Source organism: Coffea eugenioides, chromosome 11 (genome assembly GCF_003713205.1).
Source record: "Coffea eugenioides isolate CCC68of chromosome 11, Ceug_1.0, whole genome shotgun sequence".
Lineage (NCBI taxonomy): Eukaryota > Viridiplantae > Streptophyta > Magnoliopsida > Gentianales > Rubiaceae > Coffea > Coffea eugenioides.
In genome coordinates this window covers 12307056-12322347 of record NC_040045.1, presented here as the reverse complement: position 1 = coordinate 12322347, position 15292 = coordinate 12307056, and the positions used below count along the sequence as shown (strand labels likewise).

The following is a 15292-nucleotide window of genomic DNA, read 5'->3' as shown; positions in this document are numbered from 1 at the left end:
AAATTCAGGGGAAGTGCTGTCCGAACTTTGAAGGGATTTGTTTGCAATGAGTTTGTGATCTAAGACTTGGATTGGAGCAAGGCAATGTTATATGCTGAATGATTTCTGAGCCGTGGAGGTGAGTGACCCTAAACTATTTCCAAAGTACTTGTGAAATGTTTCTTGCATTATTTATTCGATTGCATATCATGCGTGCTTGCATGTGGATTCATGACATGATTTGGCTTCAATGAGTTCTGGGAAAGTCTAGTGCTGGACACCAACGTCTCCACCTTGTTTATGGTTATCTGGAGCACTGATGTTGCTCTCACTTTCGTGAGTTCGTGAGTTAATGTTAAATGAAATATTTGAGCGTTGGGTGTTCAAGTGCTATGATTTCACCGGCTCACGAGAGCACTAAACGGACATTTGATCTCTGAATCATGACATCATCGAAATCATCGAAATGCAACATTGTGAAATATATTTGCTTAATGATTTTGCTGGTTACTCGCTGAGCTTCTAGCTCACCCCAAAAATATTTTATTCCTCTCCACAGGGCTCAAGGCGAAGGCAGGACTTGTTGTGCTTATTCACGTGAATGGATGGCCTTTATGTTGTACAATTTGGATTTGGAATCATTTTATGTATAGTTGGGAATTGTTTCCGTTGCATTTGTGACATGTAATTTTTGGAGAATTTGATGTATATTGGAGATTTATATTGTAATATTTGAGGTTTATCTTGTAATTCATTTGAGTTATATTGAGATTTATCTTATATTTGTTTGAGGACTGTAGTGAGCGACTGAGTCCCGGCGAGAGCTGGGCAGGCGGCCCGCCGAACCCTCTGGTTCGCCTTAGGGGGAGGTGGGGTCGTCACAGAATGGACAGACTGATCTGGAAATTTTCAAAGACTGGAGCATATACGGTGAAAATAGGATATGCAAGGGCAAGACAGGAGGAAAATCAGATCAGTCGAAACCGAACATACAATGCTGAGTCAAGTTGGGAAGTTAGAAAACGGACGGTGTGGAAGAATCTGTGGCACCAAAAGGTAAAGGCCAAGCTGAAACATTTCATGTTTAAATGCTTGCAAAATTGTTTACCAACCAATGAAGTAATTTTCAAATGGATTGGACAAGGTGAGGGAAGATGCAGCTACTATGGAGAAGGCATAGAAACCATAGAACACTTACTCTTTTTTTGTGTGAATACGATGGAGGTTTGGAAATTGGCACCTGTTAGCTGGGATGGATTAGTAGACAAACAACACAATCTCTGGCTATGGTGGGAGGAAGCCACTAAAGCTACTTCAAAGGAATGTGGACCTGACCGAGTGAACCTCACCATTAATCTGTTTTGGCAAATCTGGAAAGCACGAAACAGAAGAGTTTTTGATAATGAAATCCAGAATTCACCCAACATTGTCTCCAAGGCGCAAGTGGAATGGATGGAATATGAGCATGCAAGGGAGGAAGGAAAGGAGCAGACTGCAACGGCAAACATCAAGGAGCATCAAACGCGAGGCCAAACAACAGGGGATGATGACGTTTGCTTATTCACGGATGTGGCGATATCATCAAGGATGATCAGGACGGGTCAAGGCATTGTTGCAAGAAAGTGGAACTGAATGATCATGAAAGCAAAGGCAATAGTCAATCAATATAAGGGGGAACCAAGTAAAGAAGAAGCTTTAGCAATTAGGAATGCAATGCTGATGGCTAAACAGGTAGGATGGACTAAAATTACAATCCATTCGGATAGCAAATCAGTTATTGACCAGATACATAGTGGCCATGAGTATGATAGTACCATTGCAACTATTCTGGAAGATGTGCAGGATTTGACTTCACATTTTGCAAGCTGTAGGTTTGTGTGTATATCTAGAACAGAAAATGAAATTAGCCATGCTCTAGCTCAGTTTGCTATTCAGCTAGTGAATGATATTGAATGGGAACAAGATTTCCCAGTTTGGCTGATGGATTTAGTGAGGAAGCAAATGAGGGTAGTTGCCCCTTTTTATAATTAATTCGTGTATTTATCAAGGGTTTATCAAATATATATAATTGTTAACGTTTGTGGAAAAAAAATGTGATGGAATAATCTGAAATCAAGTTTAGATGCAAAATTTGAAAGTGACTCATTCATTCTGGAAAATGTTTTTTTTTTTTTTTGCTTTTTCGCTTTTTATAAGATATGCTCATGTGAAATCTGGAAAGTTTTGCCCGACATCATTCTCTTGTTGCTTGTTTCCTCGAATAACCTAAACGAAATTGTGAAATGGTGTTTTGTGGTTCAATCTCCCCTTTTTTTTAGCACTAATGATGTCATATTTTTAAAGTATAATATTTGTTGTAGTTTTTGTTTGCTTGAGGAGAACATTGTGATCATTTAGGACTTCGGCTTTAAGGTATTTTTATCAAATTATTCTTGAACAGGATACAAAAATTTCCTATTGCCAAAATGTAGCCTTAAGGTATATTTTAGTTTTTGTACCATCAACATATAAGTGGCACAATATCCTAAACAATAATATGCTCTAATTGATTTTTGTTCATAGTTTTTAGCAAGTACCACAAGTTTGAATGGCACTGATACTGCTAAGATTGTCGATTAATGTTAATAAATAGAAAATTCTTACTATTTTAACTAAAACATGTGAAAAGAGAAAAGAAAAAGAATCTAATAATTTGGGATTCGAGACATGAACATGTACCTAAAACTAAAGTTGTATCTTCATAAATATACCTGCAACATTAAAATTACATATGTTTAATATATCAAATAAATATCAACATAAATGAAAGCTTTATACACCAAGAACAAAATTTTACAAAGAAAAAAAATGTGACAAAGGAGGCTAAACATGTAAAACTTTTTAGTGACTATCAAATAAATTTAACATTCATATGGGAGAAATATATATGATGCCTGATTCATCCCTCCTCTTCTTATAAAGAATTTATTCAAGGTACAAGTAAAAATTGGTCGAGATACAGGAACATAAAATATAAGTCCTCCTTTTTATTAAAAATTTTACACTTGCACATAGCATAGATTGCAACCAACTCTAATACAAAAAAAAAAATTTAAGTTAATTCAGCAATAGATTTGGCAATAAATAGTAGCATAAAAGTGGATGATACTGTAAGTTCTAGAAAAGAAAGACAATTCATTCACTTATTACTTGGATTACATTCTTCTGTGGTGGACATGCTTTCACTTTTGCTTGCCTTACTACTACTGTTGCTCTCGTCTTTCTTATCCATGAAAGGTTAGTTATACCAAAAAATTATGATAATCATCGAAGTTTTTACTCCACCATAACATATTATTTCCTTCATGTATTGCTTATAAAAATTAATGCATTCAAAGAAAACCTATAAATGTTTATGTTTGTTGAATATATTTGGCTTGGAATAATAAGGTTCTATTTAATCTTCGTACGAAACACAATTTTGACTGAACTTAGAACGATCATACTCCAAATATCCACATAGTTTACAAGGAAAAGAAACTAGAAAACTGAACTAATTAAGTGCTTCATAAAACTCTTTAAAGTCTAAAGAGTACATAATAAACTCAAATTATTTATTGTACAAATAATTCATAAACTATGGGATAGCCATTGCCTACTCAAAAATCGACAGATAAAATATATGTAGTTGTAATAACTTTTTTAATCAAAGAACGGCCGCATTATGGAAGGCACACTATAATGAATCATTAGCCATGAGCCTATCTCGAGGACCAAAAGAGGAAAAAAAAATCTCCGAGGGGTTACACTCTGAGCATAAATAAATTCAAAACATTCTAATGTGTTGAGTGTGTCTTTGTATCCCACATCGGGAGTTTAACAAAGAAATCTCTCCTTGTGGTAGTTATAAATATAGTGGACTTAGTGAGTTTAAGCATGCTAAGGGTACCAGTCCAAGTGCCATATGCACTAATCCAAGAGAGTTTTTAGAAGGGCCCACGCCCCAGTCTAAGAGAGGTTTTGGTTTGGCATCAAACCAAAAGAGCAAGTTATGGGCCTTTGGGCCATTAAGCATTTAGTGCTATTTAAGCTCTTTTGTGTTTTTAGTTTAGGTGCCTTTTGGACCTGGGAATTATTTCCTAAGGTTTTGTACTTTCTCTTTTGTACTCTCTTTCTGTTATAGTAAATCTGCTACCCCTTCGCCCGTGGACGTAGGTCAATTTGACCGAACCACGTAAATTTCTTATTTCTCTGTTTGATTTATTTATTCTGTTATTGTCATTATTGAGTTGGCAAGAACCCTATTGTTCTCGTTGGTCAATTTCCTGGGACCAGACCTAACAAACTGGTATTAGAGCTTCAGGTTTTGGGTCATTGCCAAATTTTGGGTTCTTGATAACAATAACAGATTTTGGGTGCTACAGAGAGTGAAGAAAAAAAATTCGTTGGAGTTCAGTTGGGTATTGAAGAATAGTTATTTGGCCTGTTGGAACTCATTAAGAGTGTTGAGAAGAAGGTGGAGCAAGATTACTATGTTCATGCTTTTATGGAGAAGGTGGAGCTTGTTTGTTATTCGTCTGTTATTTGCCGATGTTGGATACACGCCAAGGTGGAGATTTGTTGAGTGTGTCTTTGTATCCCACATCGGGAGTTTAACAAAGAAATCTCTCCTTGTGGTAGTTATAAATATAGTGGATTTAAGTGAGTTTAAACGTGCTAAGCGTACCAGCCCAAGTGCCATATGCACCAATCCAAGAGAGTTTTTAGGAGGCCTACTCCCCAATCTAAGAGAGGTTATCTACATTAGGGTTTTTTTTTTTTTATTTGAACTTTTTTATTTTATTAATGAAAGAGATACACACAATATTTTTCCTTACAGACGTCTAATTTTCCGAACTGAGGGCAAACCCAACTTGTCTAGAAAAATTGCCCCACGAGCTACCCTTGGGCAAACCCAACTTGTCTAGAAAAATTGCCCCAAGAGCTTCAAAATCTGTCTGATTTCCCTTCGAATCTCCCATGGACATTGAATACGCTGCTGAATGATCTCAACTAAAAGCAATGAATCTGATTGAACCCTTATATTTTCGAAGCCCCTATTTTTACATGTTTGAAGACCAATAAGAAGGGCCCAAGTCTCTGCACGGAGAGATGTAGTTTGTCCAAGATAAGCCGAGAAAGCAATCACTGGTACGCCAAATGAATCTCGGAGAACTCCACCACCTCCACCCACTCCTGGATTACCTTTAGAGCATCCATCCGTGTTGAGTATCAACCTCCCTGTCTCCTTTATTTCCCAGCGAACCAATTTATATGCAATTCTACCGACAGATACATGCGATCGATCATACAAATGATGAAAAGACTGCAATTGAAGTTCTTGTTTGAAATGAATCCCCACCATAGACTGTATTTCTGAGAAAATGTTCTTACAAATAGCAGACGATTGCATCTGGACACCCTCAAACATTGCTTTATTTCTTGCTTTCCAAATCTGCCAGCAAAGTACACTAGGTAGAATGCGGTCGATAAGTCGTCGTGTCTCAGAGTCATGTAAACGTAGCCACCATCCTACGATGTGAGGACGCAAAAAAGATCCTGGACACCTGAATCCACATAGGCCTCCAAAATAGTTCCAAACTACCGAGGCAATATGTCCGTTGGCAAATAGGTGCTCAATAGACTCCACAGATGCCGAGGAGCAGCAAAAACACTTTGAGGGAAGTTGGAAGCCAAGCTTACCTAACCTATCTGGTAATGGTAGTCTTCTCAGAAACAATCTTAACATGAAGAATGAGACTTTCCAAGGAATCTGAGGATGCCAAATGTAAGTAAAAGCCATTGACTTGTGTCGGGTCTGCCTGACGTCCCCAAAAGCCGATTGGAGAGAGAACTTACCAGATGTCGTGGGCATCCAAAAGACTTCAACTTCCCTCCCTTCCTCTGGTACCGGGTGTGCCAAAATGGAAGTAAGTTTCTCGCTTGGCATCGTCGAATGTAAGAGATTTATATTCCAGTGACCATTGGTGATAAAATTTTGGAATGACAAATTTGGGATAACTTTTGCATGTAGAAATAACGCACCACTTCCCAACCAGTTGTCATACCAAAAATGACAAGCTCCATCCCATAACATTGAGAGCTCCATTTGTCTACTTACGTTGATCATCCTTCTCCAGATTGCCGAGTCCGTTGTTCTGAGTTCGATCTGACAAGGATGAAGGCTTCCGCAATATTTTGCTTTCACGAACGATGCCCACAGGGATGATCCTGTTCGGAAATTCCACCAAAGCTTGCATGAAAAAGCTTGATATACGTCTCGTAGTCTCCGGAACCCGACTCCCCCTTCCTCAACCGGGTAACACAAGTGAGACCATCGTATCCAGTGGAATTTCGAGTCGTCGGTTGATGATCTCCACAGGAAGTTCGTGCACGAACTTTCTATAATTTTGAACACCTTGGCCGGGATCACAGCAGCTGACATTAGATGCATTGGCATAGAAGCCAACACGTGCTTGATTAGAACTATTTTGCCTCCAAAGGAAAGCAACCTTGATTTCCATGACAAAATCCTCCCTAGAATAGACTGACACACTTCTCCAAAATATGAAGATTTGCATCTTCCAGAATAAAGAGGGAATCCCAAATAACGTATCGGAAATGACTGCCAGGCAAACCTAGTGATACGTTCAATCACCCTTCGTCTCGCCGGTGGCATCGATGGGTGGACCAAATAACAGCTTTTTTGCACATTTATGAGCTGCCCCGAACACCTTTGATATGCTTGTAACACCTGCATGATTGCCTTCAGAGAAGAAGAGGATCCATTTGCGAATATAAGAACATCATCCGCAAATGCCAAGTGAGTAATAGTCGGACACCGATATGGAACTTTGAAACCCAGGAACCTCGATTGCATGGTGAGGTTATTCAGTCCTCTAGATAAAACCTCAGATCCTATAATGAATAATGCAGGAGATAATGGGTCTCCCTGACGAAGACCTCTCGAAGACTTGAAGAAACCGTAGGAGGAACCATTTATAATGATTGAAAACCAGACATTAGAGAGTAGCCGCCATATAAGGTCAATAAATATTTCCCCGAATCCAAACCTCCTTAGAATATTAATAATATGACCCCATGACATCCGGTCATATGCCTTGGACATGTCTAGTTTCATTAAAACATTTCCACCTCTATTCTTTTTCCCCATGCTTGATACCATCTCTTGAGCTAGTAGAAAATTTTCAGTTATATTGCGGCCCTTCACAAAACCTATCTGATGTGGGGAAATGATTTTTGGCAGTAAACAAGCCATCCTGTCTGTCAAAATCCGAGATAACACTTTATTGAAAAAATTGCATAGACTGATAGGCCTGAATTGAGAGAATTCCTGAGGATTTGGCGTCTTTGGAATTAGTATAATTGAAGTAGAAGTGATGAATCGTGGTAGCTCCGCCCCACAGAAGAAGCTCAGTACCGCATTGTAAACATCTTGAGAGATCACTTCCCAAGCAAATGTAAAAAATTTGCCTGTAAAACCGTCTGGGCCAGCTGCACTTTCTCCATCCATTAACTTTATGACTCCATATACCTCCTCAATTGAAGGTAATGCTTCCAGTTTTCCATTATCCTCTTCCGTAACCAAGTGCGGAATTAAATGTAGCATATCAGTAGATGATTCCAAAGAGCCCGTGAAAAGATCATTGAAATTTGCCGTTGCCTCACTTGCTATATCATCGTCCTTTTCCACCCACGCACCATTGGACTTTTTGATGCGGTGTATCATTCCTTGAGCTCTTCTCTGCCTTACTACCGCATGAAAATATCTTGTATTCCTATCTCCATGACGAAGCCATTTGACCCTGGCCTTCTGTCTCCAATACTGTTCTTCAATTGACATTGAATACCGCAATTCTGCTTGTGCCTTATTAAGCTCAATTTGACACTTTTCGGAATAATCGTGGTCTAGCAACTCCTCAGCTCGTTGAACCGCCATTTCTGAAGAACGGACAGCGTCAAAAATATTCCCAAAATGTTGCTTGTTCCATGATTGGATAGCTCTCCTTGTTGCCAATAATTTAGAACACAATACGCGTAGCGGAGGCCCACCCGCATCTTGTTTCCAAACATGGCGAATCACTTCCAAGAGATCTGGTTTGGAAGTCCAAACATTCAGAAATCGGAACGGCCGAGGTTTGTTATCTGACCGAGTTGCAAAAGAAACCTTCAATGGTGCATGATCGGAGGGGTGTCTTGCCAAGTGAAGTACCGAAATGTCATTTGAAAAATCCAAACAAGATCCATTGACTAAAAATCTGTCCAACCTTTTTGAAATCCGAGCTCTACTCCGTCGATTATTAGACCATGTGAATTTAGATCCTGAAAAACCGACATCAAAGACCTCAGCTTCCTCCATGAAATTCATAAAATCCACTCCTTCCGCTATAGCAAATGGACGCCCCCCTCGCTTTTCATGTGCTGCTAATATAACGTTGAAATCACCTCCAATACACCAAGGAAGTAAAGTAGGCTTGTCATGTAATAATGATGTCCATAACTCTTTACGCTCATCCACTGAGCACTTTGCATGAACAAAAGACATAATGATGGAACTTGGTAGTAATGGATTTTGAACATCTAGAGAAATATGTTGATCCGAACTACCAACGATCGAGCAAACAAAAGGATTATTATAGAAAACCCAAATATCGCTAGAGCAATTAACAAACACATAATCAAAAGATAGACGTAACCGAATGAGTTCGATTTTAGATACGTCTAGTTTTGGCTCACAAATCACAACAAAATGAACATGATAAATCCGAACTAATTTAATCAATCTTCTTAGGTTTGATGCTTTTGCTATCCCTCTAATATTCTAAAATAATCCATTAATCAAAAGAAAGAACCTGGAATGAATTTTTGGATGATGTCTGTGACCTTAACTGTCTGTCAGATGGGATTGGAGCCCGCATACCCTTTCTGTGCGGTTGTCGGAAGTCACCACCAGCCTCACCTATTTGATCAATGTTTAGGCCATTCATTGATGATTCCAGCAATTTTTCTTGTAGGACACCAATTCGGGGGGACAGATTTCCAGCATTAGTAGGCATTTGATTTGCTTCTACCAACTGTTGTGTAGAAACTTCATCCTCCACCCCTCGCAATTCAACATAGAGATTCTCCAAAACATTATTGTCGGCCAGCAGCTGCAGTTCAACATTGGTTTTGTCGGCCAATTGCTCATGGTCACTCCTTGCGTTGTTGTGGGCCTGATTTGCTTGTGTAAATGTTGTAGCTTTGTCGGTCAGATGCTGTTGTGCCAATGTTAAAGCATTCTCATCCAGATGATGTTGTTCGGTGCTCAAAGGCTTCTCTTTGAGGACATGGGACCCTTCACTTTGACTGCCATGATGTTTCTCCAGCTGGTTTTCCATTGCTACATGTTCCCCATGCAAAACCGTATTCATCACCTTACATGTCTCCATGTTTACGTTGACATCTGAAATTTCTAATTAGCAGGATCATCATCAATAATGCAGTGTTGCAGATTTTTTACTTCCTTTTGCACGACTAGCACGGCAGGTTCAGCAACCATGGCCTTTGCTGCTGAAGTTTTTATCCCATTTTTCACCGTAGTAGTGGTTGAAATTTCCTGTGAAGTAGACTCGTTAATCACAGTTTCATTCGCAGTAGCAGCAACTCCATTCACTATCATTTCATTTGCAATAACATTGGATATATTCGCTGCCTCTTTATTCTCCAAATCAGTTTGATTAGTCCCAGGTTGATGAGTAATCATCTGATTTCTATCTATGTATGGGTTTTGCTGGTTGTTCAGCTGCAGCCGAGACCCATCTTTTTTCAAATTCTTGTTGCAGTGCTCATGAGAATGTCCTAATCTTGAACAAAAAGAACAATACGGAGGAAGATTCTCTGTCTCAATACGTTGCCAAAAACCTGATTCCCCTTCGACAGCAACCCACACCCTTGGCACAACAAGCTTCGCAACATCTATCTCTACGCACACCCTGGCTACACTAGGACGAATCCCAGCAGCCGTTGCCGAATCTAGAAACAAAGGTCTTCCTACTGGAGACAGTATGGAAAACAAAGAATGTTTGTCAAAATAATGAATAGGTAGAGCTGGAAGATTTACCCAAACCGGTACTAGAGATGATTCTCTATGCACATGAAATTCCCTGGTCCATCGAAACACACGCATTGGATGTTTACCCAACTGCCAAATTCCTCTTGTCCAAATTCTATTGAAATCTGCTTCAGCTGTACATTTAATAAGGACATGCCTATAGTCCAGTAATCTAATGGAGACTTGGTCTTTCAGATTTAAAGAGGCAAAAAACTTTCGAATATCTTCCAGAGAAGGTCGTCCATGAGAGAATTTGCCAACCAAAGTCCATCTAAATGGTGCTGCAAGTTTGTCTGCTTCTATTCTGGAAAATATAACCGCTGCTTCACCCTTGTAAACAGAAGCCTGCCGAATCTGGATTGGAGATGTTGCCGGCTGTGAGAAAAGCTGAGAAAAAGATTTTTTTTTTGTAGGGGAAAATTCTTGCCCCTCAGCCGATGGCTGAAGGGCTGCCATGAAACCTTACGATCACTAGTGGCGAGAAGAGAGAAGATAGAGAGGATCCTAAGAAGAGAGAGAGTCTAAGAAGAGAGAGAGTTATCTTTCTCAAACAAGTATACTCATTGAAGAACGAAGTGAACAATCAGAATCCCAATCTAAGAGAGGTTTTGGTTTGGCATCAAACCAAAAGAGCAAGTCATGGGCCTTTGGGCCATTAAGCATTTAGTGCTATTTAGGCTCTTTTATGTTTTCAGTTTAGGTGCCTTTTGGACCTGGGAATTATTTCCTAAGGTTTTGTACTCTCTCTTTTGTACTCTCTTTCTGTTATAGTAAATCTGCTACCCCTTCGCCCGTGGACGTAGGTTAATTTGACCGAACCACGTAAATTTCTTGTTTCTCTGTTTGATTTATTTATTCTGTTATTGTCATTATTGAGTTGGCAAGAACCCTATTGTTCTCGTTGGTCAATTTCCTAGGATCAGACCTAACATAATGCTAATAATAAATTAGCATGACACTTTTGATTTTTGACAGTACAATGTGGATTTTATCTTCCAATAGAGTAGTACTGCTTCTAATCTTAATATGTTGTCAGTTTCTAATCTCCTAGTAAAATTTTATTTATACTAATCAATATAAACTTGTAAAAATAAAGTTTCTTTTTATTGTTTCATCTCTTTTGGCTTCTTAAGGATTCCAAGATTTAGACTTTATGTTTTAGAATAGGTAGGAAATATATTTTTAAGATAGATTTTAAACCTCAGCCATGTCAAAATCATGAAGATATTATACTTATCGTATCAAATTCAATTACAAATAGCAAATTTTATAGAAGACAAATTTAAACCTACATAAATTTTCAAATTATATAACCTATTATAAAATGGAAAATTTTTGAAGTAGCTATGATTATTCCTTGTTGTATAAAAGATCTGAACAGAGAACTACCAATGCAGGCCCTTTAATTATCTTTTTTCATTAGTATGGTGGTAAAGTTGATCCACGCACTTTACCTTCTTCTATATTGTCAAGGAAATCTTGCATAGCCCTGAAACTACTTAGAAGCGAAACACAAATTGCATCAGTACTCCTCTGCAAAGAAAGAAGGAAATTGACCTTTAATTTTTCTACACGTTAGAGAAACCGTCTCATGGCAAAAAAAACAATAAAAGATTTGAGAAACAACTGTTTTTGGATTCCAACTAAATTTGCAAGAGGATTCAACATCCTAGTGCAACAAAAAATATATAAGTAACATAAATACCTTGTGATTGTACCAATTAGGCCTTGGATACTACTCCTTCCGTCCCATTAAAATAGTCATACTTTCCTTTTTTGGCTATCCCAAATGTTTGTTATATTTGACATTTCTAACAACTTTATACTCTAAAATTTCCCTTATGTCCTTCATTAATCATGTATAAAGACAAAGATGATGATATTACTTTCTATTGTTTACTTTGACCAGCACATGATTATGGGTAAATGTGAAACAAAAGAAAAAACTTTTTAGTGGGGTATATTATGTATAAAAAACACATATCTTCAAACATAACTATATATATGGGACGGAGAGAATATGTTTTTGTAGCTCTTCGCGGTGCTATCAATGGTTTGACTAACGTGCTACCTCCAGTTAGCCTTTTTTTTTTTTTTTTTTTTTGTGCTTTCCAACTTGTAGCAGTCTTGCTCCTCGATCAATGCTGCTAACTACCGAAGAACACCACATGCCCAGGGTTTTGCAATTATTCCTAGCGATAGCAGGAATTTAAATGAGACTGGAAAATATGAGTTTATACCCAAGTAGTCCCATATAGGTCATAGGACTAATTTGGGTGGGACTAAAATGGATTGGGCTCATTTTGATATCGCCTAAATACCAAATAAATTCCATTTTACTTTTTTTAAAGCCTTTTTTACTTTACTTATAAAAAAAGTCTATACTTCTCTTTATTCCTCATGTAATAATTTTTCAAAATAAATATTTTTTGCCGAATGCCATTTCAGTCTTTTCCTTGAATTATTGAACTTAAGAAATTAATAAATATATTAATCTAGTAGGCCAATATAAGGAAAATCTAAATGAGGTTCTTCTGACCACCAATTCAAGAAAAATTTTGCCGTTATTTTTTTTTAGTGTTATACCAACTAGGCTTTTTAAAAAAAAAAAAAAAATCTTGGTCTCAACCTATTCTACTTATAGTACTAAGATAAAACAATAGGGAGAAACTAATATATATCTTCAAATAATTTACCCACGTTAGCAGCAATCAAAAGGAAAAAAGAAAAGCTCAAAATTCATCACACTAAAAACCTGAGCGTCAGAAAGAGTTTGAAACAGAAAATCCATGCTCCTAAACTTTTTTGATTACTGCTCTCTTCTTTTTGTTGGTTCCTTCGTTTACATCATCGGGTCAATGCTCTAAAATCTTTTAACTTTGAAATTTTTAAGGGAGAAATAAAAGCCATTTACTTCTCCGTTACAAATATCAACCATTGTATTTAGTTCAGTGACAGATATGCATGCAAGTGATGGCAACTCACTTGGTGTTTCTCAAATTTTGGTTGTGTAGTTGAAACCTAAAATCAACCATTGAATAGTTGTTCGAACTTGGAACCTCTCACTTACATGTCTTCTCCTGTATCATTCAACCCATCACTCACCTCAAAATTTCTTAATTCTAAATCTTAACATATCAATATTGCTAAATTTTTCCTGTTTTGGTATTTCTTTCTCTTTTGATCTTCCTAATATACCCATACTAATTACCATAATAGCTTAACTATAAAGGACAAAATTGTCATAGTTAATAAAATGTTAAAATAAAGGATTTATATGATCTTACTCCCCTATAAAAATACAAATTCTTAGTTCTAAATCTTGACATATCAACGTTGCTGAATTATTCCTCTCACTGAATGTATCAAGACTATAAGTGGAATTACATTAGGACCCTACCAAATCTGAAGCAACATATCATTGCATAACATAAACGATTGAAACTAGAAGACAAAATATAGGGAGCTTGGATTATATGAAGATTTGACTAAAAGTTATTGAAAAAGGGGGAAAAAAAGGGCTGCACTAATGGAAGAAGACTCATTACTGAAAGATCAGAATACCCCAGTTATATCTAAGTTGGAAACCTGTACGATTCAAAACCTCTCTACTATTTTCCCTCAAGTATTATATTGTTATATTTTCATGATTATTTCAGTTTACTTATTATTTTCATGACTTGAATATTTTGATTTGCACCTTACTTACATGCATATTACTTGATTATGAATTGTGAACTCTTTGATTTAATAGATGGAATCTATTTTTCTTCCTTTTTCATATACTTGCTTTGACATATTGATGAGATTATAGAGAGATTAGACTTGATGCAATCAAATTACTTAATTATTTTAAACATTTCTGTTCAAGACAACTTGACACTTAAAAGCTATAACATATAAAAGAAATTATTAGCTAAGAGGTATTTACATGGTAACTAGGTATAATTTGTGCCTATTGAACACCGTTTGAAAAATCATCCCTTCTCTTCCCAAAGGATAAAGAAAAAGATGAAAGAAAAGGTCAAAAAAGAAAAAGAAAAAGAAAAGGGTGAATTTTTTAATTTCATTTTGACTTTTTAATATTGACCCTTAATTTAATGGAAAACTAATAATGACACTTTAACCTAACCCAAGAGGGGTTTATATATAGGTTTTTAAACCATAACGAGATTACATGGTAGAGCATCATACCATAGGAAGATATACGGTTATTTACCCTTTTACTTATGAAATATGCTAAAATTCTTTTGGTGAAATATTACGGATGTTTTATGCTATTTTCTCTGCGAGGAAAGAAAAAAGAATGATACAAAAGCTAACACAGATGTTGATTTATATTTAATTGAATTAGTTGTATCTAATTCAAATAACTTTTGTCTTATGACAATTACTTATGCCTAACAAAAACACTTCCTTAATTACTAGAAAATTGTTAAAAGTGACTCTTAAAATATTTTTCTTAATTGTATACGTGCACGGGACGTGCTTTTGCTAGTTTCTTTAAATGTGTCTAATTAATTCATAGCTGTAAAACACCCTACCCCTCCCATTTTCCTTTGGATCCAAAGTTTTCGGAGCGATTCGCGCCAGGGAAGTCTATCGGAAACGGAGTTGCTAGTTGCTACACACATAAACGTTGATTACTGTACCGCATATCCATGAAACCAAAAAAATACGATGGAGTTGGACAGCATCCGGCTCGATGGATGATTCGTAATGTATATTCTGTTGTATTCTTTTCTCAACTCTTTGACTTTTGCTCAGCACCATCCATCCAGTAACGCTACGATGCAAAAAACAGTGGCATTAATTTAAACAGTTTTCAAAAATCAACGCTGATTTCGTTACAGGTGTTGGTCAGAAGAATCCAGTTGCGATTTTTAAAATTTATTTTCCTAAATTTATTGAGAGTCAAGCTCGTCATGAGCCGGCGTTGCATTTGGTCAGAGATATCCCGCCGGGGGGTATCTTTATTAACTCATCATCTAGAGCTCATCAGCTAGGATGCAATATATTAATTTGGTCAGAGCATCAGCTATATTAACTCATCATCCAGAGCTCCAGCTAGCATGCGGTTGGACAATTAATTAACTAAATTCCCGGTAAGACCACCTAAGAATAATTATTAACCGCACCAAATAGAGAGAGAGAGAGAGAGAGAGAGAGAGAGAGATTAGA

The 15292-nt window shown here is 37.1% G+C and overlaps 2 protein-coding genes across 2 annotated transcripts; one reads left to right on the top strand and one right to left on the bottom strand.

Moving 5' to 3' along the window:
* The first annotated feature begins 1617 nt into the window (after positions 1 to 1617).
* LOC113751972 lies at positions 1618 to 2010 on the top strand. The gene has a single exon (XM_027296116.1). It carries the CDS (start codon positions 1618 to 1620, stop codon positions 2008 to 2010), a length of 393 nt encoding a protein of 130 aa, XP_027151917.1.
* A 2911-nt stretch (positions 2011 to 4921) lies between these two features.
* LOC113751971 lies at positions 4922 to 8563 on the bottom strand. Its single transcript, XM_027296115.1, has one exon. It carries the CDS (start codon positions 8561 to 8563, stop codon positions 4922 to 4924), a length of 3642 nt encoding a protein of 1213 aa, XP_027151916.1.
* Between the last annotated feature and the right edge of the window lie 6729 nt (positions 8564 to 15292).

Bases quoted from the DNA above. Each gene is read 5' to 3' on its own strand.
- LOC113751972 (XM_027296116.1), top strand. From the start codon at position 1,618: ATGAAAGCAAAGGCAATAGTCAATCAATATAAGGGGGAACCAAGTAAA.
- LOC113751971 (XM_027296115.1), bottom strand. From the start codon at position 8,563: ATGTCTTTTGTTCATGCAAAGTGCTCAGTGGATGAGCGTAAAGAGTTA.